This window comes from Garra rufa, chromosome 10 (genome assembly GCF_049309525.1).
Source record: "Garra rufa chromosome 10, GarRuf1.0, whole genome shotgun sequence".
Classification (NCBI taxonomy): Eukaryota; Metazoa; Chordata; class Actinopteri; order Cypriniformes; family Cyprinidae; genus Garra; species Garra rufa.
The window spans coordinates 3,949,399-3,975,994 of NC_133370.1; the positions used below are offsets into that span (position 1 = coordinate 3,949,399).

Here is a 26,596-nt window from a genome sequence, read left to right on the forward strand (position 1 = left end):
CATAAAATTACAAAAACAAACTAAGACTAAAATAAAAATGAAAATATAAAAATAAAAGCAAATTCTAAATATTAATCACTATTAAACACTATAATAGCATGCATATAATACTAAAATAACACCAGAGAACAGTCTATTATATTTTGGTTGATAAAGAGGAAAATGCTCCTACTTTGTTCTCGAAGTTGTACTGGCTCAGGTCTCTGGATTCAGTGGCTCGTCGATCCCCATGTGTCAGTGCCCCCTAAAAAATACAACACACATTTTAAATGTGGATGCAGTTCACAAGTTGCAATGATTTATTTCCATTGTACTTTCAGTAATGTTTATTTTTTTCATTTTCATTTAAGTTTTCTTTTTTTAATCTATTTAATTAATATTTATTTTAGTTGTAGTTTTAGTAATTTAGTTTTTTTGTCTTTTTATATATATATATATATATATATATATTTATTTATTTATTTATATTTATTTATTTTTTATTCATTTCAGTTGTAATTTTAGCAATTTTAGTAGTTCCAAATATTTTCAATTTAAGGCAGTTGCCTAATTTTCTCATTGTTATAATTTAGTTTTTTTTTTTATTTCTATTTAGCTTTATTTTATTTATTTATATGTATTTTTAATGTACTTTCAGTCATTTTAGCAACATTTCTAATTTTCATTTAAGTTTTTTTTATTCTATTTATTTATATTTATTTCAGTATTTTCATTCTACTTTCAGTAAATTCTAATTTTTTGAATCTATTTAATTTATATTTATTTCAGTTGTAATTTGAATATTTTTTGCCTAATTTTCTTATTTATATATATTTATTTTTTATTTTTTTCTATTTAGCTTTGTTTATATATTTATATTTATTTCCTACATTTTCCAAATTAGGAGCATGTTTTCTTTAGGGGAGAACAGTAAGCATTAATCCCCAAAACATTAAGTTCTTACTGGCTGAGATTGTCACTTCAAGCAATATTTGCTTTTAGTATGACATGAAAAATGACTTGCCAGTGAGAGCTTTGAGTCAAACCTTGTTAGAACATGATGCAAACGCATTATCGTGTGCAGTGCACATATACTAGTGCACATAACATCTGAAAAACAGACTGCGGTTAGACTTTACCAGGCTCTCCAATCTCTTGGCAACGATAGAGGCGAAGCGTCTCTCTCCAGCCAGCTCAGAGATGAGGAAGATATACTCTGGAGCCGTAACCTGATTTGACCGATGCGTTCGACCTGATAAGACACACAGCCACAATATTAGCAACCTCCACCATGTCTCTCAAACACACATGCAAAAAAACACAGACACTCACCGAACTGCTGAATGGCGCGGTCGGCGCTCCACGGCAACTCTAAGGTCATGTGAACTCGTCTCCTGCGGTTCTGCACACGTTTATCCGCCTGTATAGAGATGCCCGAACTCGCCGCTTCAGAGATGATGGCGATCAGCTGAGACAGAAAGAGAAAAAGCATTAGTACCAATATTCAGAATGGTGCTGGGTTCTATGTGGAGAGGTCAGAGGTCGTCACCTTCTCTCCTGTCATGAAGCGCTCTTTCTCTCTGACGTTGACGTGGTCGATGGTCAGGCCCTGTTCTGCTCTGGTCTCATATCGAACACTGCCATCACGCCGCACTACACGTCCCTTACGACCCGTCATCTACACAAACACACAAAAATATATATTTATTTAGTGTTTAACTTGTGCCATAACATGACATTGTGATCTTAGTCTCAATAATTTTTTTTTTTATATATATACCCATTTTTGTCATTTATATACTATTAATATTTTAAATATCTTTTATTTTCATAGTTTCAGTTTTAATTTTAAATTTAAGTTTTAGTAATTTTGTATTTAAGTCATTTCTGTCTTTATTGTTTATCTTTATCTTGACTTTTTATTAGTTATGTCTATTTAGCTTACATTTTTCTTTTATTTTTTAAGGTGTTTTGTCATTTTTCTTAGTTTTTTGTTATATTTCTATTAAGCTTTTTTTATTTTTTATTTCAGTTACTTTAAAAAAAAACATTTCTATTTAATTTATATTCCAGTTGTAGTTTTAGTAATGTCGTTAAGTTTTCTCGTTTTTCTTTTTTTATTTCAGTTCAGTTAAGTTTTTATTTTCAGCTCAGTTAAATTTCTTTTTAAAAACATTTCTATTTAATTTATATTTCAGTTGTAGTTTTAGCCATTTTGTTCTGTCTTTGTTATTTTTATGAGTTTTTTTATATTTCTATTAAACTTTTATTTATTTTTTTATTGACTTCAGTTGTTTTCAATTTAATTTGGATCACTTTTGTTTTCTCATTCTAATTTTCAAATTTTTATTTAAGTTTTTTTTATTTCTATTTATCTTTATTTATATATTTATATTTATATCCATCGTCCTTTCAGTAATTCTAGTAACATTTCTCATTTTCATTTAAGTTTAAAAAATTCTATTTAATTTATATTTCACTTGTAGTTTTAGTAAATTTGTTAAGTGTTTGTCATTTTTCTGTTCCATTAAGCTTTTTTTTTTTATTTCAGTTCAGTTCATTTTTTTTTTCAGTTAAGTTTCTATTTAATTTGTATTCCAGTGGTAGTTTTACCAAATTTCTTAAAACATTTTTTTTATTATTTAATTTATATTTCAGTTGTAGTTTTAGTAATTTTGTTTATTTTTTTATATTTTTTAATTTTGCTTTTTTATTTTAATTAATTAATTAATTAATTTATTTCAGTTGTAATTTGAGCAATTTTAGTTGTTCCAACGATGCATTACAGTGACTCCTCACCTCAGACACCTTCTCTGGTCCTCCAAACCTGTCGATCAGGTCATCGAGAGTGTTGAGTGGCAGCTCCTTCCCCAACTCTGCTATTTTACACAGCAGCCTCTGCTTGAGCTCTTCTAGTTTAGCTGAAAACACACACAGGATGACTTCAGCAGAGTCTGGAGCAGACCTTAATCACTCCTTTGTGGTTTAGTTGTCTAGACTGAAATTAGCCCTGATTTAATAAGCGTGAGCTGCATCTGCAGTGAGTGTGTCAGTGTTTCAATTCTTGAACAAACAGGATGGCATGAGCAAATTCTTTCAAAACACAGTGACTAAGTTCCATTTGACTGAACCTACCAGCAGGTCCGTTGATGTGGTTCACAAAAATCACATCGTCGTTGTCCTGTAGTGATTCGGGGGAGGAGTTAGAGACGCTGTCAATCTCGTCAGAGTCGGAATCCGAGTCGTCGCTGATTTTAATAACTCCGCCCACTTCCACACAGTGCTTTGGGAATTTTGAAGGCCGGCCTTTGGGTTTTCCTTCAGAAGGCGAAGAAACGGTTTCAGAAACACTCATGACGCACAAATCCCACAGACACAAAATAATGCTTGACACAGCACAAATCCTCAAGAAAAAGATCATCTGACTCACGTTTCCTTTTGCTTGCGGCGCTTTTCTCTCTTTTGGGTTTCTGTATTGGGAAGTGTTTCTGAACTAATGACTGGAAAACACCCCTAGAGGACAAAAACCCACAAATCTCAATCCAGTTCACTTATAGAGATGCAGAGCTATTTATGCTTTTTATTTTGATTGTTATATAATACTTGATTCTGATTGGTCTATTGGTGATTTGCTGGAGATGTCAGTCTTTTCTTCATTGAAGAAGACAGAAGTAATAGTGGACTTTGAGACACTCACTCAGCAGCGGAGACGAATCTGTCCAGGTGACCGTCGTTCTCATCCAGGACCTCTCGAGTACGAGCCTCTCCTGTGGACTGCAGGCCAATCACGATGCACTGTTAAAAAAAATAAAAAATAAAATAAAATAAAAATACTAATTACTCTGATTTTAAAATGTTAAATCATCAGGTTTTTATTTTGGGAAGCATTTAATGGTTCTCTTTTTACAGTCTTTTCAATATATCTTTGTTATTTTATAGCTTTTCATTATTAAACCTCAGATTTATTATTATCGTTATCACTAAATGTAAAAAAAAAAGAATAAATATTACTATTGTACTATTTTATATGTAACATCCTTTATAATATAAGTAGAAAATTATCATTTAAGAACAAAATATATATTTTAAATTTTATTATTTTGTTTTCAGTAGGGATGCACCGAATCCAGGATTCGGATTCGGATTCGGCCGAATCCTGGGCTTTTTGACGGGGTTCGGTTTCGGCCGAACCTTAGAAATATTTTCCACCGAAACCGAACCCTAGACTTGCACTACGACGTCACACGGCCGTTGATTACGTGAAGGTGTTTACATAGGACCCGTTCGAATGTAGTAGGCTGTAAGAATCTGAAAATGGAACTCGTAAGCAAAAAAAGTTTTGTTTGGCAGTACTTTCAACCAAAAGAAGGCGATTCAAGTCGAGCTTTATGTTCAATTTGCAATGCCAATTTGTCTCGTGGTGGCAAGGACCCTAAGCAGTACACAACATATCGCCGATGTTAAAACATTTGCGTCTAAGGGGCCGTTCACATGTCGCGCCCTAAAAACGTGTGGAAAACGCTAGGAGCGCCGATTTCTTCTTTGTCAACAAAGCGCACGGGCGCTTGCGCTCCGGAAGCGTCTGCCGTTTCTAAGCAACCATCAGCTGCGCTCTAGCTCCAAGCTGCGGAGCGCTTGCTGCATTCTGAAAAGTTGAGATGTTTTTATCTCGATGCGGCGCGGACGCGCCTGGAAAAAACGAGCGCGTCGCACCGCGTCTACATTTAAAATAACGAATTTGAGCGCGCAAAAGAGGCTACATGTTAACGGCCCCTAAAACATCCAAAAGAATACGAGTTTTGGATGAAGGAATCTACAGACAGCAGCCAAAATGCAGCAACTTCAGGTACGGCAGCTGGACAGTCACAGCTAAAAACGTGTAATTAAGGATGCGAGTAGGATTCGGTATTCGGTTTCGGATTCGGCCGAATCTTAAACAGTGGATTCGGTATTCGGCCGAACCCCAAAAATCTGGATTCGGTGCATCCCTAGTTTTCAGTACAGCTATAAAATTAAAATACTAATTAGGTAACTACTTCATGTTAAAATGTTAATTTTTTTTATTAAGCTTTATTTTTACAGGGAAGCCCTAAATGCTTCTCTTTAGTTGACAGAAGTTGGTTTATAAGTGCTACTAATTGTAATAAAACACAATAAATAATGATTTAAATCACAGCCTTTGTGATTTCAATCAATCAATCTTTATTACAGACTCAAGGTCCACAAAAATAAGTAAAAGGACAACATATACAACCCATAACTATCGCACACATTATATACATTGATAATTGCACTGAGCAATAAAATGATTTCAGTTTTATTTTGATTAATCGTGATGCTCTATTAATAGGTAAAGATATTTAAAACCCAGTAAAATCTTTCCATGGGTTCTTAATGAGCAAAATCATAAATCTTAATCAGTGACTCACCTTGCCGTGCTGCATCTCAGTATGAGCGAGTTCAACCAGGCGACTGACTTTAGCAGCGATGCAGAGGTACTTAAAAAACCTCTGGTGTGACGACCAGAACTGACCCCAAAGAGACTTACGGGAGGCCAGACCCAACGTATCTGCGGCTCTGGTGAATAACTCGAGAGCCTCAGCCCACTAGAGAGAGACAGAGAAAAAAAAAAGACTTTAACTTCCATCTTAACACATTATATGGGGCCAAATGATTCAGCCATAAGTGTTTCTCTCACCAGTCTAGCTGCTTTGTTGTAGACCTGTTTGAACGGTTCGTCCAGTGTTATCTCCTCTATGCGAAAGGAGACGCCGGAAAAGCTCAGCTGCCGTGCGATATACATGCCACTCACTTTCATGTCCATGGCGACAATTTCCATAGCACCAACACCCCTGGAACATTAAGAAATAGGTTTTTATCAGATAAAAGAAACATCACTGGAGAAATCAAAGCCCTGATTTCTGTGAGACTGATTATGACCTCTGACCTCTTCTCTATAGCATGCAGGAAGTCATCAAACGCCTTGAACGGCGTTCCTTGTCCCCAGATCCCCAGTCGGCTCATGTATATCATATTCTTTGGCTCAGAAGCACCTAGATGAATGAGAATGATGAAACTCAGATTTCACTAATCCACAAAAGACCAAGAAATCAGAATGCATAAAACCATAATGAGTCCTTTTTAATGGGATCTGGCTAACCCTAACTGAAAAATAATAAAATTGCTTAAAATAACGTGACCCTGGACCAAAAAAAATTAAACAGTTTTAATTTGTAGCAATAGCCAAAAATACATTGTATGGTTCAAAATGATTGATTTTTCTTTTATGCCAAAAATCATTAGGACATTAAGTAAATATCATGTTCTATGAAGATTTTTTTGTCAATATTTAGATTTTTTTTCACCCTCAGAATCGAGATTCTCAAATAGTTGCATCTCAGCCAAATATTGTCCTACCCTAACAAACAATACATAAATTAAAAGCTTATTATTTCAGCTTCAAAAGGGTCAAATACGGACCCTTATGACAGGTTTTGTGGTCCAGGGTCACATACATACGATTTTATTACAAGCAAAAATATATAAAACTTTGTTTATTTTCAGCATTCGTCAAGGCAACATTTTTCATTTTCATTTAAACTTGAAAATGAAAAATATCTCAAATTAAAAAATAAGTATATAGACATATGTATTATTAAAACAAAAATGGCTAAAAACAACATATAAAAACAGAAAATATAAAAATATGCACACCAAGGCTACATTTATTTGATCAAAAACAGTATAAATTATATAATGTTGTATAATATTACAATTCAAAATATTTGTATGTATTCTTATGATGGCAAAGCTGAATATACAAAGCATTTTTGTGAAAGAAATTAATACTTTTACTCCACAAAGATACATTATTTTAGTTATTTTATTATTTTTTAGTTAATGTGTGTGTAAAAAAAAACTGTGGAAAAAATATTATATTGTGAAATATTATTAAAATTGTAATGTATTTAAAAATATTTAAAGTAAATTATTTAAAGTATTTAAGTATTTAAAATAATAATTTTATTACACAAGGACATATTAAATGGATCAAAAGTGATAGCAAAGACATTTTTAAATGTTACAAAAGATTTTTATTTGAAATAAATGCTGTTCTTTTGAACTTTCTATTCATCTGTGAATCCTGAAAACTAAAATCCATGAAGGTTTTCACACAAACATTGGGCCGCACAACTGTTTTCAACACTGATAATAATCAGAAATATTTCCTAAGCACCAAATCAAAGTATTAGATCAAAATGATTTCTGAAGGATCATGCGACATTGAAGACTGGAGTAATGATGCTGTTGATGTAATAATCTTTCACCATATTATTGTTTTTCCTTTACTTTGGATCAAATAAATGCAGCCTTAGTGAGCAGAAGAGATATCTTAATAAATAAATAAATATATAGATCTTAGAAACACCCACCTGTGGCACTAGCATACACCACTCTCGCCCGGGGCAGTTTGCTCTGCAAGTCCAGGACGGCTTTACCCATCTTGGTGGAGGTTGCATTTTTAGCCTTATGGCACTCATCAAACACAATCTGAGGTTAAAGGTCAAGGGTCAACAGCACTGCTACAATACTTTTGCTCATGCATATAAAGTGGCGCTCTGACGAATTATGGTGTGCACTTTGCTGATATACAGAGGATAGCCAATCATGACAGAGCTCATTTGCATATGTTATACATAAGTCTTAAAGGTACAGAAGCAAAAGCAACATGCAACCTTATAAATAACTTGATCACTAATTTATTTCCAGTTACAACCTAAAGTCTTTCAAAGATTTCAATGCACAAGCTGCAAAGCTGGAAGTGAAGGATACAACTCCATCAAAGTTGGGTTTGCACCAGTCCAGAATCTGTTTGAGTCTGGTGCGGTGCTGCCCTCCGGCCTGGCTTTCTCCGATCAGCGCTGAGTATGTGGCGAATAAAACGCCCTCTGAGGTAGCCGTATCTCCGTATTTAATCTGTGTGAAAAAGGAAAAACAAACATGGGCATTTAATAATTCAACAAGAAATCAGCAAGGTGACTGAAATCTCAGGTTTGACCAACCAGAGCACAAGAAAACAAACTAAGACGTTTCTATTACTAGTTCACACTAATATAAATATTTCAAGCTGACTCGCAGTTTATTCCAGTCAATTTTAAAAGTAAATGAAAACATGGCACACTACTTTTGCAAAAGCATATGGCAGAAAACAAGATGTCTATGAAAGTAAGCTGGATAAGTGGCTGTGCGTTTGTGATGTTCTAATTTTTTTTTAACAGAAAATAGCTACTGTCTAATAGATTCACACACATCTTTGTCAGCCGAAGCCCTGACCTAAAATTCATCCAGATTTAAAGTTAATATTTCAATGATTTAATACAAATGCAGGTTCAAGGCAGTGTTAACTAAAACAAAACTAAAACTATTAAAAACAAGTGTGACTGAAATAAAGAATACGTAGATGAAACAAAAAAACAAATATTAACAAAAATTAGAAATGTTGCCTTAGCAAATAAGTATAAAAATGACAAAAACGAAAACTTAAAATAAATATAGAAATATTTAAAAAGAATATTTAAATATATTTTAAAAACTAATAAAAAAATATAAAATAAAAAAGCACATAAAATTTCTCAATCCAAGTTACAGAAAAATAAAAACTTTAATAGTCTATAAATTACACAAAAATAACACTGATTCACAGTTCTCTGATGTTGGTTAATGGTCACATAAAATGCAGGTAAACAAAATACTATATTTTTTCAGATTTTGCTAAGAAAGGGCAATATTTGAAAATGTAGAATCTGGGGGTGCAAAAAAATCTAAATATTTAGAAAAATGCCTTTAAAGTGGTCTAACTGAAGTTCTTAGTAATGCATATTAATAATCAAAAATTAAGTTTTGATATATTTACGGTAAGAAATTTACTCATACAATGTAATTTTGGCTATTGCTAAAAATATACCCATGTAAATATACTTAAGACTGGTTTTGTGGTCCAGGGTCACCACAAAACCAGTCATAAGGTTAAATTTTACAAAACTGAGATGTATATATAATATGAAAGCTCAGTAAATAAGCTTTCTATTTATGTATGGTTTGTTAGGATAGGACAATATTTGGCCGAGATACATCTATTTGAAAATCTAGAATCTGAGGGTGCAAAAAAATCTAAATATTTAGAAAAATGCCTTTAAAGTGGTCTAACTGAAGTTCTTAGTAATGCATATTAATAATCAAATTAAGTTTTGATATATTTACGGTAAGAAATTTACAAAATATCATCATGGAACATGATATTTACTTAATATCCTAATGATTTTTGACTCATACAATGTATTTTTGGCTATTGCTAAAAATATACCCATAAAAAACAAGTCATAAGGTTAAATTTTACAAAACTGAGATGTATATATAATATGAAAGCTCAGTAAATAAGCTTTCTATTTATGTATGGTTTGTTAGGATAGGACAATATTTGGCCGAGATGCATCTATTTGAAAATCTGGAATCTGAGGGTGCAAAAAAATCTAAATCCTGAGAAAATCACCTTTAAAGTTGTCCAAATTAGGTTCTTAACAATGCATATTACTAATCAAAAATTACATTTTGATACATTTACAGTAGGAATTTTACAGAAAATCTTCATGGATTCATTTCCTAATGATTTTTGGCATAAAAGAAAAATCTATAATTTTGACCCATGCAATGTATTTTTGGCTATTGCTACAAACATACCCCAGCGACTTAAGACTGGTTTTGTGGTCCAGGGTCACATATGTGCAATACAGATTAAAATGAAGCAGTGATGATTCATTTCACAAACCTTATTTAAAGCAAACACAGGGATGTTGGGAGCATCTATATCTTTGAGATCTCTCTCAGCATCGTACTTCAGGTCATTTGACACACTGAACCTAAAATATCCCAAAAAATTCCTCCGTTAAGCATAAATCCATCAGAATGAATTAACAGTCAGATGAGCTTGACTGAACGTGAGCATGCATGCAGGTGTTTACCATAGCGCTTTCTTCCGTCCCTTTAAGAAATTCTCCAGTATGATTCCGGCCACAGTGCGGCCCTTCCCGACGCCGGCTCCGTCTCCGATCAGAAACCCCGCTCGCTGGCCGTTCTGCAGAATCACCTCGTGTTGCTATAGAACACAAGTATGGAGATGATTTTATATACTCAAACTAAACTCATTCGTGAGTGTAAAGAGAAGAGCAAAGAGAGTGCAGAGCAAGAGTACCTGGCAAGCGTAGACGATGGCCTCTAGCTGCAGGGCGGACAGCAGGCCGGAGTTAATGGCGCTGTCTGGAATGGACAGTGTGTAGGTGATGTCAGGCGGAGGAACGCTGGACAGTGTGTTGGTCTCCACCACGATGTCAGGATGAGAGATTCCTATGGTAGCTGCACACATGTGAACAGAGCCATTATTTGCAAAGGAAGCACCACAAAATATGAACTCAAGAAGAATTTGTGCTGTAAGAGGGATGCTTTTTATTCATTTTAAATGTTTAACACCTGTTGCACTTAAAATTAATACCATATGTCAGAGATGCCAAAACAGTTTTACTCTGAAAGGCAAAAATATGTCAGTAAATGCAGGCAAAAAGAAGATTTTAGTTTAATACAAGCTTAACATGTGAATTAGGGGTGTGCAAAGCAGCCGGTATTTGTATCTGTATTTGTATTTGTTGAGGGGGGAAAAGTATTTGTATTCGAGTAAAATTCAAAATAGGTGTAAAATCCTGTTTATGTGCGTTACACTTATAATTTACGTTATAGTGTAAGTATTCTTTAATTATATCCATTATAAAAATTATGTATATGCAATATTGGTTGATGTTTTTGAAAGAAAATAACATAACAGCCATTACCTCATCCACGGTTAAACCAACAACTAATAAAATACCATTGTGAACCCCACCACCACCCGTCCTTGTTGGAGGACGCTGAACAGACAGAATTAAAAACAAATAATACTTAAAAGAACTGTTCTTCTTCTGAATGAACTTCTTTCCCGTGGCGTCTGCCGTTGCTAAGCAACCATGACCTGATCTCTCAATGAAGACTCGGAAGTTTCAGCAAAGCATAAATGGATTTCCAGCATTAAAAATCGCTTGCAGTAGCTCTGCTATTAAATTTATTTTAAAATGGTTATTCCCGTACAGATATGATAAGCTGTTCCTCCAACTTGGCTGTTTTTCAATGTTATTAAGGGAAAGGGTGAAGCTGATTGGTTGGTTCTGGTCACATGACCTGTGCTGCGCTTGTGGCATTCTGAAAAGTTGAGATGTATTTATCTGGATTTTTTTTACTATTTTTAATAAATGTAGGGGTGGGAGAGTCTACTTTGTATTTATATTTGTATATATATTGAGTTTTGTAACAAAATGAATAAAATACAAAGTTGAAAAATAAATGAAATCATTTATATTTGCATTTAAATGCAACTTAGTTTAAGCATGTCTAATTATTTGAATGCATAAATCAACATAATTTATTAAAATATATTCTTAAAATCCTTTTGAATTTTGTTTCCCCCTCTGAAAATCTGTGCTGTGTATTTACATTTTTTTTTTTGGTTATCAAATGAAAGCATTACACATAAACCAAGTTTAATTTTTTGAATTAAAAAATGGAAGAAATGTGTGAGTATTGCTTAAAAAATAAGTTTAAATAATTTTAGTAGTAGGTACATTCTTTTACAACTTTTATTTTGACGGGTTGCTTTGAATACCTTTAAATTTCTGCATGTATATGGTATGATGATACTTTCTCTCAAAAGAAACTGTACACAATGGAAACGGAAAACATAGGGCCCTATAGATAAAGCATGTCTATTTACATTTTGATGGCTTGTATTCGGCGTATGTGTCCGCATGCCCCAACTCCTCCGTCTCTTCCTCATCTGCCTCCTCCTCTTCCTCCACTGGCGGCAGCAGCGGCGGAGGAGCAGCAGCAGCCTGTAGAAATAAAGGAATGAAGGGGCACAAAACAAAAGATGATGAAATGTGGTGAAAACAGAGGACAGAGTATTGAAGAAAGGGAGATGATCTACCTTAAATCCTGCGACCGACGCAGACAGGATAGCACTGAAGTCATCCAACCTACCAGGAAATGCACTCAGGTTCTGCTGAAAAACACAGATACAAAGATGTTGAAATTACACAAGAGACTCTACATGCTAATTATTATCAACTACATGCATGAACTTTACTGGTGGTGAGTTTTCAAGTGACAGTTCACCCAAAAATATTTTTTTTTTGTCATGTGCTCAACATGTTCCAAACTTGAGTTTCTTTCTTCTGTTGAACACAAAAGAAGATATTTTTAATCATTTTGGTAACCTGGCAGCTGACGGTAGCCATAGACTATCGAAGTATGGAAACAAAATATTATGAAAGTTAATAGTTACCAACTTGAGGTTTCTTTTTATTTTTGGGTGAACTATTCCTGTAAGAGAGTTGCTTCATTTATCTATTCAGGCATGTGATCAACTAAAGATAGAAAAACCATGAAAAACAACAATAATATTATAATTAAAAATACAACTTTTAAACTTCATTATCATTTAAATTGTAAAATATAAACACAATATAACGTACAGAAATATTGAATTTGTACTGTGGAATAAAAAAGACAAAAATTAATCATAATATTTTATTTCACCATAACAGTAAAACTGCAATACTAATTTACGGCTGCATAATTTTCTCGGATTTATGCAATTAATTTCATACTTTCCAGGTTGCAAAATACAGAAATCCTTATGAATGAAGAAAAACCACATCCTTGATTATTATTAAACTTAAAAATGCTAAATAAAAGTATTAAAAACCTCAAAGTATTTCAAAATGTCAGCAGAAACAGCAATCTTTTTATTTTGACAGTGCAAAATGTACAGTAAACTTTAAGTCAGGTTTAAGCTACAAAACAGCTCGAGTCAGAATCCTTCTACAAACGAATGAAAGCCCATTTCAGATACTGTAATCTTCTATTTGCAGATGTTACAGCCTCTTTCAACTGCTCTACCGGTCCGGATGTATCTTTAAATTTTGCGCTATAAAAATGATCTGAGGCTGTCAAAAGAGTATGAAATTGCCTTGTATTATTCTTGTATTGACTCATGCTGTCACGCTTACTAAGACTGTACAGCTTCTCTTTTGGCTGCACCAGATAACACATTTTTATAATGGGTCAAGAAAGTGTTGGATTGTACATATATTTTTCTTTTCCATACAAAGATGTGCTCAGTTTCAGTTAAGGACACTTTCCTGTCACGTTTTTTTTGTTTGTTTTGTTTTTTTTTGCCATTTTTGCCTTTATTATGATAGGACAGATCAGACTTGACAGGAAGCGAAGTGGGAGAGAGAAGGGGGGCGGGATCGGGAAAGGTCCTCGAGTCGGGATTCGAACACGGGACGCCCGGAGCGCAATGTTTTACTTTCCTGTCACGTTTAACACATGCACACTTTAATAAGCACACAGAACGCAGGTGAATGTGTTCACATGCTCATCAAAACCTGCAAAAATCCATCCAGCTGTCGATCGAATTATGCTTAGGGTGATTACACCGATAAAGGAAAACAGTTTAACGCATTTACATGACCTTAAGTTTTGTTGTCTTAAGCATAAAGGCCCGGTTTCATAGACAGGGCTTAGACTAAGCCAGGATTAGGCCATAGATCAATTAGGACATTTAAGTAATTTTTATAAACATGCTTAGAAAAAAACATTACTGGTGTGCATCTTAAAACAAAAAAGGCACTGATATATTTTTAAGATCAGTCAGTGCAAGCTTATTTCAGTTGAAACAGCTCAGACTTACATTTTAGTGCAGGACTAGGCTTAAGCCCTGTCTGTGAAACTGGGGGAATAGGTTTAAAAATGTGCATGCAAACAATCGTGGGAGCATTGAACAAGTAAATATCTCAGAGAAAAGCAGTACATGAATTAGGGCTGCCATTAACGACTTTTGATACATCGATTAATCCATCAACTAATTTATCAATTAATCTAAACGACTAATTTTCCACACAAAAAAAAATCAATTTTACTTGAGAACATTTTATTTTTTAAGAAAATCAATTAATTGGAGATGCGTTCGGTTATTAAAATTGAATGGAACCATTAAAATGAAATCCAGAAAAGCAATCGATAAGAATTTGGTAAAAATAAAAATGTAAAAGCCAATTAATTAGACAGGATTTTTATGATTAAAAAAAAAAAAAAAAAAAAAAAAAATTTAATTTAACCATAAAACAGAGTATAAAAAATTTGATTTGGAAATAAAACGGATTTCATAGGGCCCTATATATTATATATATATATATATATATATATATATATATATATATATATTATAATTATTTTTTGTATGCCATATGTGAATTCACAAATTTGCTTAATTATGATTTTTAAATAGGTTTAATATATAATGCATCCTTGGAAAAACACAGTCTAATAATGTGCTTCATGGATTCTCGTCAGTGAAATTCGTCATTTCTGGTATTTTGCCGGTTACTTGACGCAGGAAAAATTAAATCGAGGATTTTTAAAAATCAAACAGTCAAATAGAATTGACGAATCGCGACAGCCCTAGCATGAATACCTGTCTCTGACTGTGTCCAGGTATGTCCCAGTACATTTGTGGCGCAGGGCCTTCAGCGGGTAACTGTGCCAGGCTATCCGGGCCAAATCCTGAAGGGTCTGGGTACTCCGACAGAGAATCAGATGGCGAGGAGAACAGCGATGTGTTGGACAGCTCGTCTATGCAAAGGTCCTAGAATAACCACAAAAATGTGCTCAGAAATTGATGATTCAGTCACTATTTTGTTTTACTGAAATACACAAAGCGGTTTCATTTTAGATGTTGTTATCTAGCCAAAGTTGGTGTTTAAATCTGTATTAATTCATACTTTCTTCAGAGGAAACACAAAACAAAAACACTTTATAATGTACTGTTCACCAGGGTTATTATAGTTAACTAATACTAAAACCATTTAAAAAAAAAAATTTAACTAACAAAATAAACCAACTAATAAAATAAATCATAAATAAATATACAAACCTTAAATTAAAATACAAAAATATTGCAGCTTCTAATATTCATTTAGTTTAACTTGACAAACTAAAATAAAGAAAAACTCAAAAATTAATAAAAACATTTTTTTTAAAGGAAAACTTAAATAAAAATGACAAAAACAAACAAAATGACCAAAACTTTAGCTAAAATTAAAGCAAAAATAAAAAATAAAAACTAAATCATTTATAAAGTTTCTTAAATAAACATAAAATAAAATATATTATATATAAAAAAAATAAATAAATAAATAAAAGTAAAAAAAAGTTATTAGCCCATCTTCTGAAGTAATACGGTCGCTTTGCATGAGGACAGATCAACTCAATAGCTTTTAATTAATGCAAATGTGTAGCCACGATTCTTCAAAACCAAAAAAAAAACAAAAAAAACAAAAAACAAGTCACACTGGTTTGACATGAGCACACGACCATTAATTTAAAAGCTGTAACACTCAGAAGCGGAGCTCATAAAATCTGATATATGATGCGCAAACCGGTTTATTTTTCACAGCAGCTGTGGACTCAACACATTACTTCAGACATGGCCAATGTCCAAAAACACACACTATAAATCTGTCAGGAGATGGTTTTCATTCCTGGAAGCTTCAAACAGTTTTCCTGATCACACTCGAAGGCGATAACCTCCTGTTATTACTAAGAGAAATTAAATATTAAAAACTGGACACCACTAAAATGAAGCCATATATCTTATGTTTAGGGGTTAAATGCACATCTTAAATGATCATTTAAGGTGTTATTTTTGTACAGGATAAATGTAGTAGTGCAAGTGACGTTTATTATGAAAAAAAAAAAAAATCTTTTCTGGTTAATATGTAAAATCACATATGATCATTTCAAAGCTATGCATGAGGGCTAAAATAAAAAAAATCTTCATGATGATTTTAACAGTGCAAACCTCAATCATACAGTAAACTTCAAGTCAGGTTTAAGCTACAGAGCATCTGGAGTCTTTCACAAACCCAGAATCCTTCAACAGTCAAATGAAAGCCCATTCCAGATACTGTAATCTTCTATTTGCAGATGTTACAGCCTTTTGAAAGTGCTCAACTGGATGGATCTTTCCATTTTGAGCTAAAAATGATCTGAGACTGTCAAAAGACGATGAAATTGCCTTGTATTGTTCTGGAAACTACTCTGTATCCAACAGCAAGATGTCCAGTTGTGTAATTTTTCCATTTGCGAGAGTGAAATGGGCAATTTAGTGGAGATAAAACAGGATCAGGACTGAATGGAGGGACAATAACAGTAAATTCGGTTACAGTTGGACAGGAAGGAATGAGTAGCAGGGCATGAGGAGAGAGGTCAGAATTGTCCGAACGCATCAAGAACTAAAGGCTGTAGAAGCGGATGCTGAAATAAAAGGAAGTAAACTTACAACAGTAGCTGGATCATACACTGTTTCTATACTGATATCATGCAAAATCATGTCATAACAGATTCAGACTGTCTGCGCTGAAAGGGAAGCTGCATATCACCTCAAAAATGTTTACTAATAGACACCAATCAGCTATGAGAGCCTTCAATGTAAATACATCTGTACATCTGCATGAGATTTTTCAGAAAGCAAATGACTATACAAAACAAAGATATTAGAAACAGCACAATACGACTTGATATAATGAACAGAAGTTATTTACATAAGCAAAATTCATAAAATATTTATTTTCTACTGTGAACAAACTATGCATATGGGTTTATGAGATTTGCATTTAGATCACTGCTTTTCTGTTTCCAAATTATTTGGAATTGAGCTTGTTAGAAATACCGCTGTTCGCTCTTTTCTATGCAATTACATTAAATGGGGATTACATGAAATAAAGAGATTAGAAACAGCATTGATATAAATAAAATTAATAAATCTATCATATTTGTAAATATATTTCCAAATTAAAATATAAACAATTGCAGCCTTTAATAATCATTTAGTTTAACTTCACAAACTAAAATAAAGAAAAACTGAAATAAAAATTAATAAAAAAACATTTTTAAAACTAAAACTAATAAAAATGACTAACACTTTAAAATTAAAAACAAAATTTAAAAAATAAAAACTAAAACAAATATACATTTTCTTAATTATAAATATTTGGAAAAATTGTTACTTGACAAAATAAAAAACAAATTAAAATTTAAAAAAGTTATAATGCAGCTTCTAATTTTCATTTAGTTTAAATTGACATTAAAATAACAAACTAAAACTAAAATAAAAATTTATAAAACATTTTAAAAAATTACAAAAAAACAACTAAATGACAAAAACTAACAAAAACCTAAAAACTAAATCAAATATTAAAAGTTTCCTAAATAATCATTTAAATTAAAATAAAATATATATATATTGCATCTTAACTTGAAGTTTAACTTGACATACTAAAATGACAAACTAAAACTGAAATAAAAATTGATAAAAACTTAAAAAAGAAAACTAATAAAAATGACAAAAACAAACAACACTTTAACAAAAACTAAATCAAATATAAAAAATAAATATTTTTTAAAATAAACTAACTAAAATTAAAAAATACAAAAAAAAAAATTAGATAAGATAGAAAAATAAAAGATTTCAGGTACCCAATCAAGATCATCAGCACAAAATAAATAAATAAATACCCAAACACAAATAAACAAAGAGAAAAATTAAAAGGTTTCTGGAAAACAATCAACAGTAGCGTCACAAATTAAATAAATAGAGAAATAAAGATCTCAGGTAACCAATCAACAGTAGCATCACAAAATAAATAAACAAACTAACTAAATATATATAAAAAAAAAAAAAAAAAAAGGAAAAAAAAAAAAAAAAGATTTCAGGTAGCAAATCAGATTTAACCAAACCTGAGCTGTACCTTTAGCAAGGCCTGTCCTATCTCAGAGTATGAAACCACAGCACCGGCATCCGACAGAGAGCCGGAAAGACTTTCATTTGAGAAAAGCATTATCGTTTACCACTGCAGGAACTGACGCAAGTAAATATTCACTTTAATGCTGCACCTATTTAGGAGGGTCTGACCTGCGCATGGTGAAAAATGCACTAAAATACACCCTTCCAACAGGTAACACTGACTCGAACACAATCCAGTATGTGTTTGCTCTGGGGTGTGGTGGTCTTCAGTCAGGAAATGATGCTTTTGTGTCCATATTTACAGGCAGCCAAGCCCAATTTTACCGCATATGCTTTAAGAAGTGTTGACAGACGTTTGGTTCTTGATAGTATGCAAATAGAAAGTAAATAGTGAATATGAGCCTGAACAGCAATATATAAGGAGCATATAACTGATATTTCCACTTGCAAACCTTTCAGTTCAGACAGTGTTAGTTATGCGATTAAGATCTGAACAATCAAAGATAAAGCTGGAAACTTTCAGCTGGCAAACCTCTCAACTAGTTTCCATGTTCTCATGCACAAAGAGAGCATAAACTCTTTCCTCCATATAAAATTGCTTTCCACGTGTCACAGAGTGATAGCCTACATTGAGAGCACACTGCAGTGAATACTGTAAATCTTACTATTTTTAATAAGATTGTGAAACAGTGCACAGCATGCAACACCAACCATTTCAAACCAGGGCTATTATAATTACCTAAAAAAATAAAAAATATGAATTAAATGAAATAAAATAAATTTAAACAAATAAAATACAAAAAAACAAGCACTATTTCAGCATTTCTCACTTTCATTTAGGTAACTCGGTGTGCTAAAACAACTAAAAATTCTTTTTAAAAAAAATGAAATTCATTTTAATTTTTTTAATAAAATGTCTATTTAGTTTTTAATTAATAAAACTAAAAAGAGAATATACAAAAATTATATAGACATTACAAAAAATTAAAATGAAAACAGAAAATATAAAAATTAAAATGAATTTAAAATATTAATAAAAACTATAACATAGCTCAGCGATATTACAAATAACACCGTTAAACAATAGTATGCAACACTGTTGCCACATGACCTTTTTATCAAAAAGAAAATACATTTTTTCTTTTCAAATCATGAAACCAAATCATGATTCAAGAAAGAAGTCTTGATAGATTTCACTTTCTGTTCAGTTTAGTCTTTACACAAATAACATTCTGTAGCAGTGCTAAACGGATCTTCTCATTAATGTGTGTGCATTAATGTCACAGCTTCATTATCATAATTGTACGCTGCACTTCAGCTACAGTGCCTTGCAAATGTATTCATACCCCTTCATTTTTTTTCACATTTTCTGAATCATTTGGATTCAAGCATGCATTAGCGCTGGCAGCCGGACAGATAGAGGCCGGAGAAACTTTAGAGGAGCTGAGATCACACATGGATTGATCACAGGGCTGATTTAGTGGCTGTCCAACGACTCAAGAGATGTCAATAACAGCGACACGGCCAACATAAAAATGTATTGCCTTTAGAGTTCAGTTAGTCCACTTTGTCTCCAAATTGTCTTCTAATGAGCTTGAGTAATATTTGATTGGCACACTTTGGTATCTTGACAGATCTGAGCACTGAAATCTCTTCTGAAACTCTTGATTTTCTCAAAAGAATTATGAGCAGAATTAAATGTCAGTTTGCTATATATTCAGTTCTGTTGATGCAGTGTTTGTACACTGAAAAAAGTCCATTTTCACAAACAATTACAAAAAAATATATTCAAAGCTGAAAATCAGGGTTCTTGCAGTTACTGTTAAATGAAATTCCAGGACTTTTCAAGCAGTGCTTTTTTTATTTTTTAAGGACTTCAGTCAGAGATCTCATTTACAGTGCCTTGCAAAAGTATTCATACTCCTTTTTTTGGTACGTTTGGTAGCTATGTTGCAGCCTTATGTTAAACTGCTTTAAATTACTTTTTTCCCACATCAATCTACATCTCATACACCATAATGACAAACAGGGTTGTAACAACTTTCTAATTAATTAGAAATAAAAAACTGAAAACATCCCGTTGCATAAGTATTCATACCCTTTTCTGGGACACTCGAAATTGAGCTCAGGAGCATTCATATTGCTTCTAGATGTTCCTACACTTGGAGTGGAGTTAAACTGTGGCAAATTCATTTGAATGAGTCTGATTTAGAAAGGCACACACCTCTCAGAAAAGGTCTAACAGCTGAAAATGCATATCAGAGCAAAAACCTGAGGTCAAGATAACTGCCTGTAGAGCTCAGAGACAGACTTGTGTTAAGGCAATGATCTAGAGAAGAGTTCAGAAACAAATCTGCTGCATTGAAGGTTCACAGAAGCATTATCCATAATGGAAGACGATTGGAGCAACTAGGACTCTAGATAGAAAATGTCTGCCAGCCCCCATCCAAGCTGACAGAGATGGAGAGGTGAAAAGGTGAGGGAAAGAATGGCAGATAATTGCCAAATGCAGATGTGCAAAGCTTGTCACATCAGACCCAAAAAGACTTGAGGCTGTAAAGGTGCTTCAACTATGTACTGAGTTAAGGGTATGAATACTTATGCAATGTACTTATCTCAGTGTTTTATTTTTAATAAATTTGTAAAATTTGCAAATCTGGTTTTTGCTTTGTCATTATTATGGTGTATGGAGTGTAAATTGATGCGGGGAAAAACTAATTTAAAGCAGTTTAACATAATGCTGCAACTAAACAAAACGTGAAAAAAAAATTAAGTGCAAGGCACTGTATTTAAATCTGTGCTTTTAACTACACTTGCTACAATGAATTATTGTCAAAGCACATGAATGCAGGTTCGAGTCTGGCCTGCAACATTCTCTGCTTTTGCACACCATCCCACTTTCCTTTGCATTTACAGCCACAATAAAATCAATACATTACAAGATCCTCACGGGTTTGAGTACGATTTCGAAAACGAAAAACATGAGGATCTTCTGTCCTCATGTGACATGACTGCAAGTAACAAATAAATTCTTCCGAACTGTAGAGTTTTTCTCTTTAGGAAAAATTTTCAGTCAGATTTACCAGAGAAAATTCTCACAAACCAGGAACTAAAACAAAAAAGGGAAAATGACACATTCAGTGCATATTTCTGAATTAATTTCTCAATGGTTCTGGTGAGTTCAGCCACTGCCAATAATATAGTAAAAAGCAAAGGACCAGGATCTGATCTTACCTGGGAGAAATCTCCATTCTGCACAAGGTCTTGAAAGTCCATGTCAGACAGGTCCAGGTTCACAGACGACGGGTTCGGCTGGAGCTGCCTGATTAATAATAGGAGAGAGATCAGGAACAAGCACACAGACAGCAAAATACTCAAGTACTACTAGAATACATATTAATCCGGAATATTTTAGGGGTGTAACTGTACACCTCTTCACATATATGTGACCCTGGACCACAAAAGTGTTAAGTACCAATAGCCAAAAATACATTGTATGGGTCAAAATTATTGATTTTTCTTTTATGCCAAAAATTATTAGGATGCTTTATGAAGATATTTTGTAAATTTCCAACCGTAAATATATCAAAACTTAATTTTTGATTAGTAATATGTGACCCTGGACCAGTCGCTGGGGTATATTTGTAGCAATAGCCAAAAATACATTGCATGGGTCAAAATTATCGATTTTTCTTTTAAGCCAAAAATCATTAGCATATTAAGTAAAGATCACGTTCCATGAAGATATTTTGTAAATTTTCTACCATAAATATATAAAAACTTGATTTTTGATTAGTCATATGCATTGCTAAGAACTTCATTTGGACAACTTTTAAGGCGATTTTCTCAATATTTAGATTTTTTTGCACCCTCAGATTCCAGGTTTTCAAATAGTTGTATCTCAGACAAACATTGTCCTATTTTAACAAACAATATATCAATCGAAAGCTTATTTACTCAGCTTTCAGATGACGTAAGAATCTCAATTTCGACAAATTTACACTTATGACTGGTTTTGTGGTCCAGGGTCACATATGCATTAAGAACTTCATTTGGACAACTGTAAAGACAATTTTCCCAACATTTAGATTTTTTTTTGCACCCTCAGATTCCAGATTTTCAAGTAGTTGTATCTCAGCCAAATATTGTCCTATCCTAACAAACTATACATCAATGGAAAGCTCTATTCACCTTTCAGATGATGTATAAATCTCAATTTCATAAAACTGACACTTATGACTGGTTTTGTGGTCCAGGGACACATATCTAAATTATAATGAATCGATTTTGATTCTTAAATCCCAATATCGATCTTTTAGTCTATGCGGTTTCAGTTGATGTGTGAATAAAACCTAACTAGACATTATATAGCAGGCCTCCCATCTATTTTTTTCAATAAGCTGTGTAAAGATTACTTCCGGTAAGAAGAAAAGTGTTATCTTACAAATTTTGTTGAATTCTTCAGGAAATACAAGCTGAAAATGTTTTTTTTTTTTTTTTTTTGGTTTTATCTAAAATAAACGCCAGCTGAACTTAATAGTTTGAATCTGGTAATAGAAAACTTTAATATTATACTAACATGGAAGTAATAGGGCTTCCTATATAGTTAGGAGCATTAGCTGAGATAGATATTTTATTTCTAAAAAAATTCTGATTGTAATTTAATTTGTTTAGAGACAGAGGCACATTTTGATCAGTAAAACACTGTTTAAGTAAAAAAAAAGAAAAAAAAGAAGCTATTTTATGTTCCATTATATTTTCCTCCTACTATACTGAAAATGTACTGAACCGTGACTTCAAAGCTGAGGGATGTATTGAAACATAATTTCTATGTACAGTTACACCCCTAAAATATTTTATCAGATCACTGATACATGTTAAAGAATTGTCACATTTCATTAACTCACGACATACTGTATATGTGACCTTGGACCACAAAACCAGTCATAAGGGTCAATTTTTTTTTTAAATTGAGGTTTAAATTGGTCTGAAAGCTGTATAATTGGAATAAATAAGCTTTCCATTGATGTATGTTTTGTTGGGATACGACAATATTTGGGAAATATTTGAAAATCTGTAATCTGAGGGCGCAAAATAATCTAAATATTGAGAAAACCACCTTTAACTTTGTCCAAATGAAGTTCTTAGCAATGCATATTACTAGGGATGCACCGAAATGAAAATTCTTGGCAAAAGCCGAATAAAATTAAACAATGGGCTGAAGGCCGATTACCGAACACGGTTTTTCATGTTACATTTTTTTGTATCTTATATTTAATCAGAAAGTCATAATTGGATCTTGAAGTGAAACACCTGGTGACGTATGCAGATTGAACAGTCAGTGAGGAAACAAACACTGTTGTGTTGACTATTTATTGTCAATACATTATTATTAATATATAACAAAATTCACAAAGCTTTTGTTTTTGGTTGTTGAGATGAAAAAAAGTGTGCGCCACTCACCTCCCAGATTGCATAGGATAGTGCTGGTTGTATTGAGTTTGCTGTGGGTACGTCCATGAGTTAGACGGATACAGCTGACTCTAGGGAAACAGGAAACAAACAGCACATTTGACACAGGAAGTGCCCCTTTGGAAACACTGTTCAGCTGAGATATTACCCATCACCCCAAATATTTACTGGCAGTGCTGATGATTTAGTGACTCATCTTGACATGGTGGGTGAGACCAGACACAACCGTGCACACACAGTCCACCAAATAAACCACCATAAACCAGGTGACATGAGACTACTGGTTCTACAGAGATGATTACCATTGGCTACCAAAGCACTCCAGGTCCATCCCATTTTGGACAAGGTTCAAGACCAGCTACAGTTATGATGAAGACAAAACTGTAGTTCAAAACTGCAGATTAAATCAGATTAAGGAAATTTGTCATCATGACAGTGACATTAGTGCAGCATCAAATAGACTCCTGTAGGTTTGTATATTCAATATGCTATCAATAGTTCAATATGCTATCAAACCTGGATTCAGAAAGGTTTGGGAGAGATTTTCATGTCTAATTTCAAGCTTGCATTGAAATTGAATTGTAAAATTATATAAAAATAGAAATAGTTGCTTGTTTTTAGGATCACAAAAAAACAGATTTTATGGCATTGGTACATTTTCATGACATTTTATTCCCAAAATTTGGATTCAAGTTTGTAATTCCTGAAAAAGAAATGTATTTATTTTTTACTACTTTTGCAGTGATTTTACAATTAAGCTTAACTGTTAACATTCATTTAAAAATATATGTATAGAAGAACAGAAGCGTCTATATTTAGGACCTTTAAAAATATTTTGCTCCATGATATTTTCATGACAAATTCTCTCCAAAATTTGGGTTCAAGTTCATGATTCTAGAAAAAAAGTATAATTACATATCTATAAAAGTACTTCAATATTTAACCAACTTCCGTTCGTAATTCCTGGGTTATCTCCCAAAAACTGAAAAATAAAATAAATTTTACAAAAAATTATACTTAACAGTAAAATAACTCAAAATATACAAAACTAGAAAAGCCTATAGTGACATTTTCTTTACATTTTATTGCTTTTTAAAATACATTTTGCAGTGATTTTTTAGTTAAGCTTAGTTGTAAAAAACTGAAACGTCTATATTTAGGACCATTAAAAAAATTACACTGTGACATTTTCATGGCAAATTGTGTAATTGTTAAGTGGTAAAGTTTGTAATTCATTAAAAATGATAGAAAATATAATTACATATAAATATACAAAATACATAGATTTTAACCAATTTTGTACTGAACATTTGTGATTTCTAAGTGGATCTCAAACAACTGAAAAATAAATAAATAAATGAATTAATTAAAATAAAATAACTAAATGAAATTTCACAAGAAATTCAACTTAACAGTAAAATTACACAAAATATATAAAAATATGAAGAGCGTTTTTTAGGTTGGGTTTTAGATGTATAGCTTTTTCCCCCTATGGGCTTGTTCCACCAGTCAATTTTTGGTTTGGTCTTAACATTTGAGTCAGGTTCAGGATTCAGGTTCAAACATGTGCAGATCTTTAGCCTGAGACTCTTTATATAGGGGTAACCGTAACATTTACAGCAAACAATGTGTCTTAATGTAAAACGTGTGCGGATGTTTAGACATTTTAGGGTGCAGTAAGTATGTACCTCCATGGAACTTGTGAGAGGAGGACTGGGAGCGCTAAACTTTGGGCTCCCCAACTGAGGGCCCTCAGGGTGCAGAAAGTCCTCCGTGTCCATGACAACAGACTTGGCAAGAGTGGGCATCAGGCTCCGAGCAGAAACATGGTCACGTGTCAAACCCCTGTCATTCTCCAGCCATCTCTAAAAGAGAGCGAGATAACAGTCAGCATGATAATCTATTTGTTACAGTGTTTATAATTCAGATTGATGAGTCCTGTTGCAAAGTCATCTTGCATTGATGATAAAGCATGTATGACCATATGATACTGGTGATGCTATAGGCATCCACAAGTGACAACCTGAACCTTCCAGGTTTGTTTTACCTGTAACTAAACTGGCTGATTACTAGCAAAATAAAACGTACAAGATACAAATAAATGTATGCATTTGTTTTAAAATATTTTGTTCTATTCTGCTTTTTTTATTATCATAAATTATGGTACCTTACCAGATCATCTGTATGCAAAAAAATACTCTTTTGTTGACATTTATTATATACTACCAAAAAGTCTCTTCTGCTCACCAAGCCTGCATTTATTTGATCCAAGGTACTGCAAAAACAATAAAAATATGAAATATTTTTACTATTTCAAATAACTGCTTTATATTTGAATATATTTTAAAATGTAATTTATTCCTGTGATCAAAGCTGAATTTTTAGCATCATTACTCCAGTCTTTTGGTGTCACATGATCCCTTAGAGATCATTCTAATATAATTTGCTGCTCTAGAAACATTAACTATTATTATTATCAATATTTAATACAGCGAAACACATTTTGTCAGGATTTTTTGATGAATAGAAAGATTCAAAGATCAGCATTTATCTGAAATAAAAAGCTTTTGTAACATTATACACTATACTATTCAAAAGCTTGGGGTTGCTAAATATATAAAAATTATAGAAACTAATACTTTTATTTAGAAAGCATTTTGATTTAACTAATCAAAAGAGATGATCAAAATACATTTATCAAGTTACTAAAAGATTTCTATTCTTCAAAGAAACCTGAAAAAAATCTCCTTAGCTGTTTTCAACATTATAACAATAAAGAATGTTTCCTGAGCAGCAAAACAGCACATTAGAATGATTTCTGAAGGATCATGTGACACTGAAGACTGCTAAAAATTCAGCTTTGAAATCAAAGAAATGCATTACATTTTAAAATATATTCAAATAGAACACTGTTATTTTAAATAGTAACAATATATAACAATTTTAGCACTTTTGCTATACTCTGAATCAAATAAATGCAGGCTTGGTGAGCAGAAGAGACTTCTTTAAAAACAAACATATGACTGGTATAAATATGAAATAAAGCGCTATTTCCGATAGAAAGCTAACAGATGGATAAACAAATAGAATGCGAGACAGAGATAGGACAAACAGACAAAACTAATGGGTTAACATATAATATATTAAATATGTGATACAGGCCTTGTCTGTGTGAAAGTTTGAAGGGAATTACACTTT

The 26,596-nt window shown here is 32.7% G+C and overlaps 1 protein-coding gene across 1 annotated transcript in view; it reads right to left on the bottom strand.

Moving 5' to 3' along the window:
• The window catches only part of LOC141343823 (protein strawberry notch homolog 2-like), a 42,666-nt gene that overhangs the window by 15,579 nt on the left and 491 nt on the right, over positions 1-26,596 (bottom strand). The window contains exons 2-23 of the mRNA XM_073848481.1: positions 25,087-25,261; positions 23,390-23,469; positions 21,161-21,248; positions 14,597-14,767; positions 12,044-12,118; positions 11,831-11,948; positions 10,229-10,389; positions 9,999-10,132; positions 9,806-9,896; positions 7,813-7,956; positions 7,413-7,530; positions 5,927-6,032; positions 5,678-5,831; positions 5,409-5,585; positions 3,677-3,774; positions 3,410-3,492; positions 3,115-3,297; positions 2,779-2,900; positions 1,529-1,657; positions 1,312-1,447; positions 1,119-1,231; positions 173-244 (exon numbers count right to left, since the gene is read on the bottom strand). Of these exons, the coding sequence (XP_073704582.1) occupies positions 173-244; positions 1,119-1,231; positions 1,312-1,447; positions 1,529-1,657; positions 2,779-2,900; positions 3,115-3,297; positions 3,410-3,492; positions 3,677-3,774; positions 5,409-5,585; positions 5,678-5,831; positions 5,927-6,032; positions 7,413-7,530; positions 7,813-7,956; positions 9,806-9,896; positions 9,999-10,132; positions 10,229-10,389; positions 11,831-11,948; positions 12,044-12,118; positions 14,597-14,767; positions 21,161-21,248; positions 23,390-23,469; positions 25,087-25,261 (2,728 nt within the window). The remainder of the gene's footprint in view (positions 1-172; positions 245-1,118; positions 1,232-1,311; positions 1,448-1,528; positions 1,658-2,778; positions 2,901-3,114; positions 3,298-3,409; positions 3,493-3,676; positions 3,775-5,408; positions 5,586-5,677; positions 5,832-5,926; positions 6,033-7,412; positions 7,531-7,812; positions 7,957-9,805; positions 9,897-9,998; positions 10,133-10,228; positions 10,390-11,830; positions 11,949-12,043; positions 12,119-14,596; positions 14,768-21,160; positions 21,249-23,389; positions 23,470-25,086; positions 25,262-26,596) is intronic.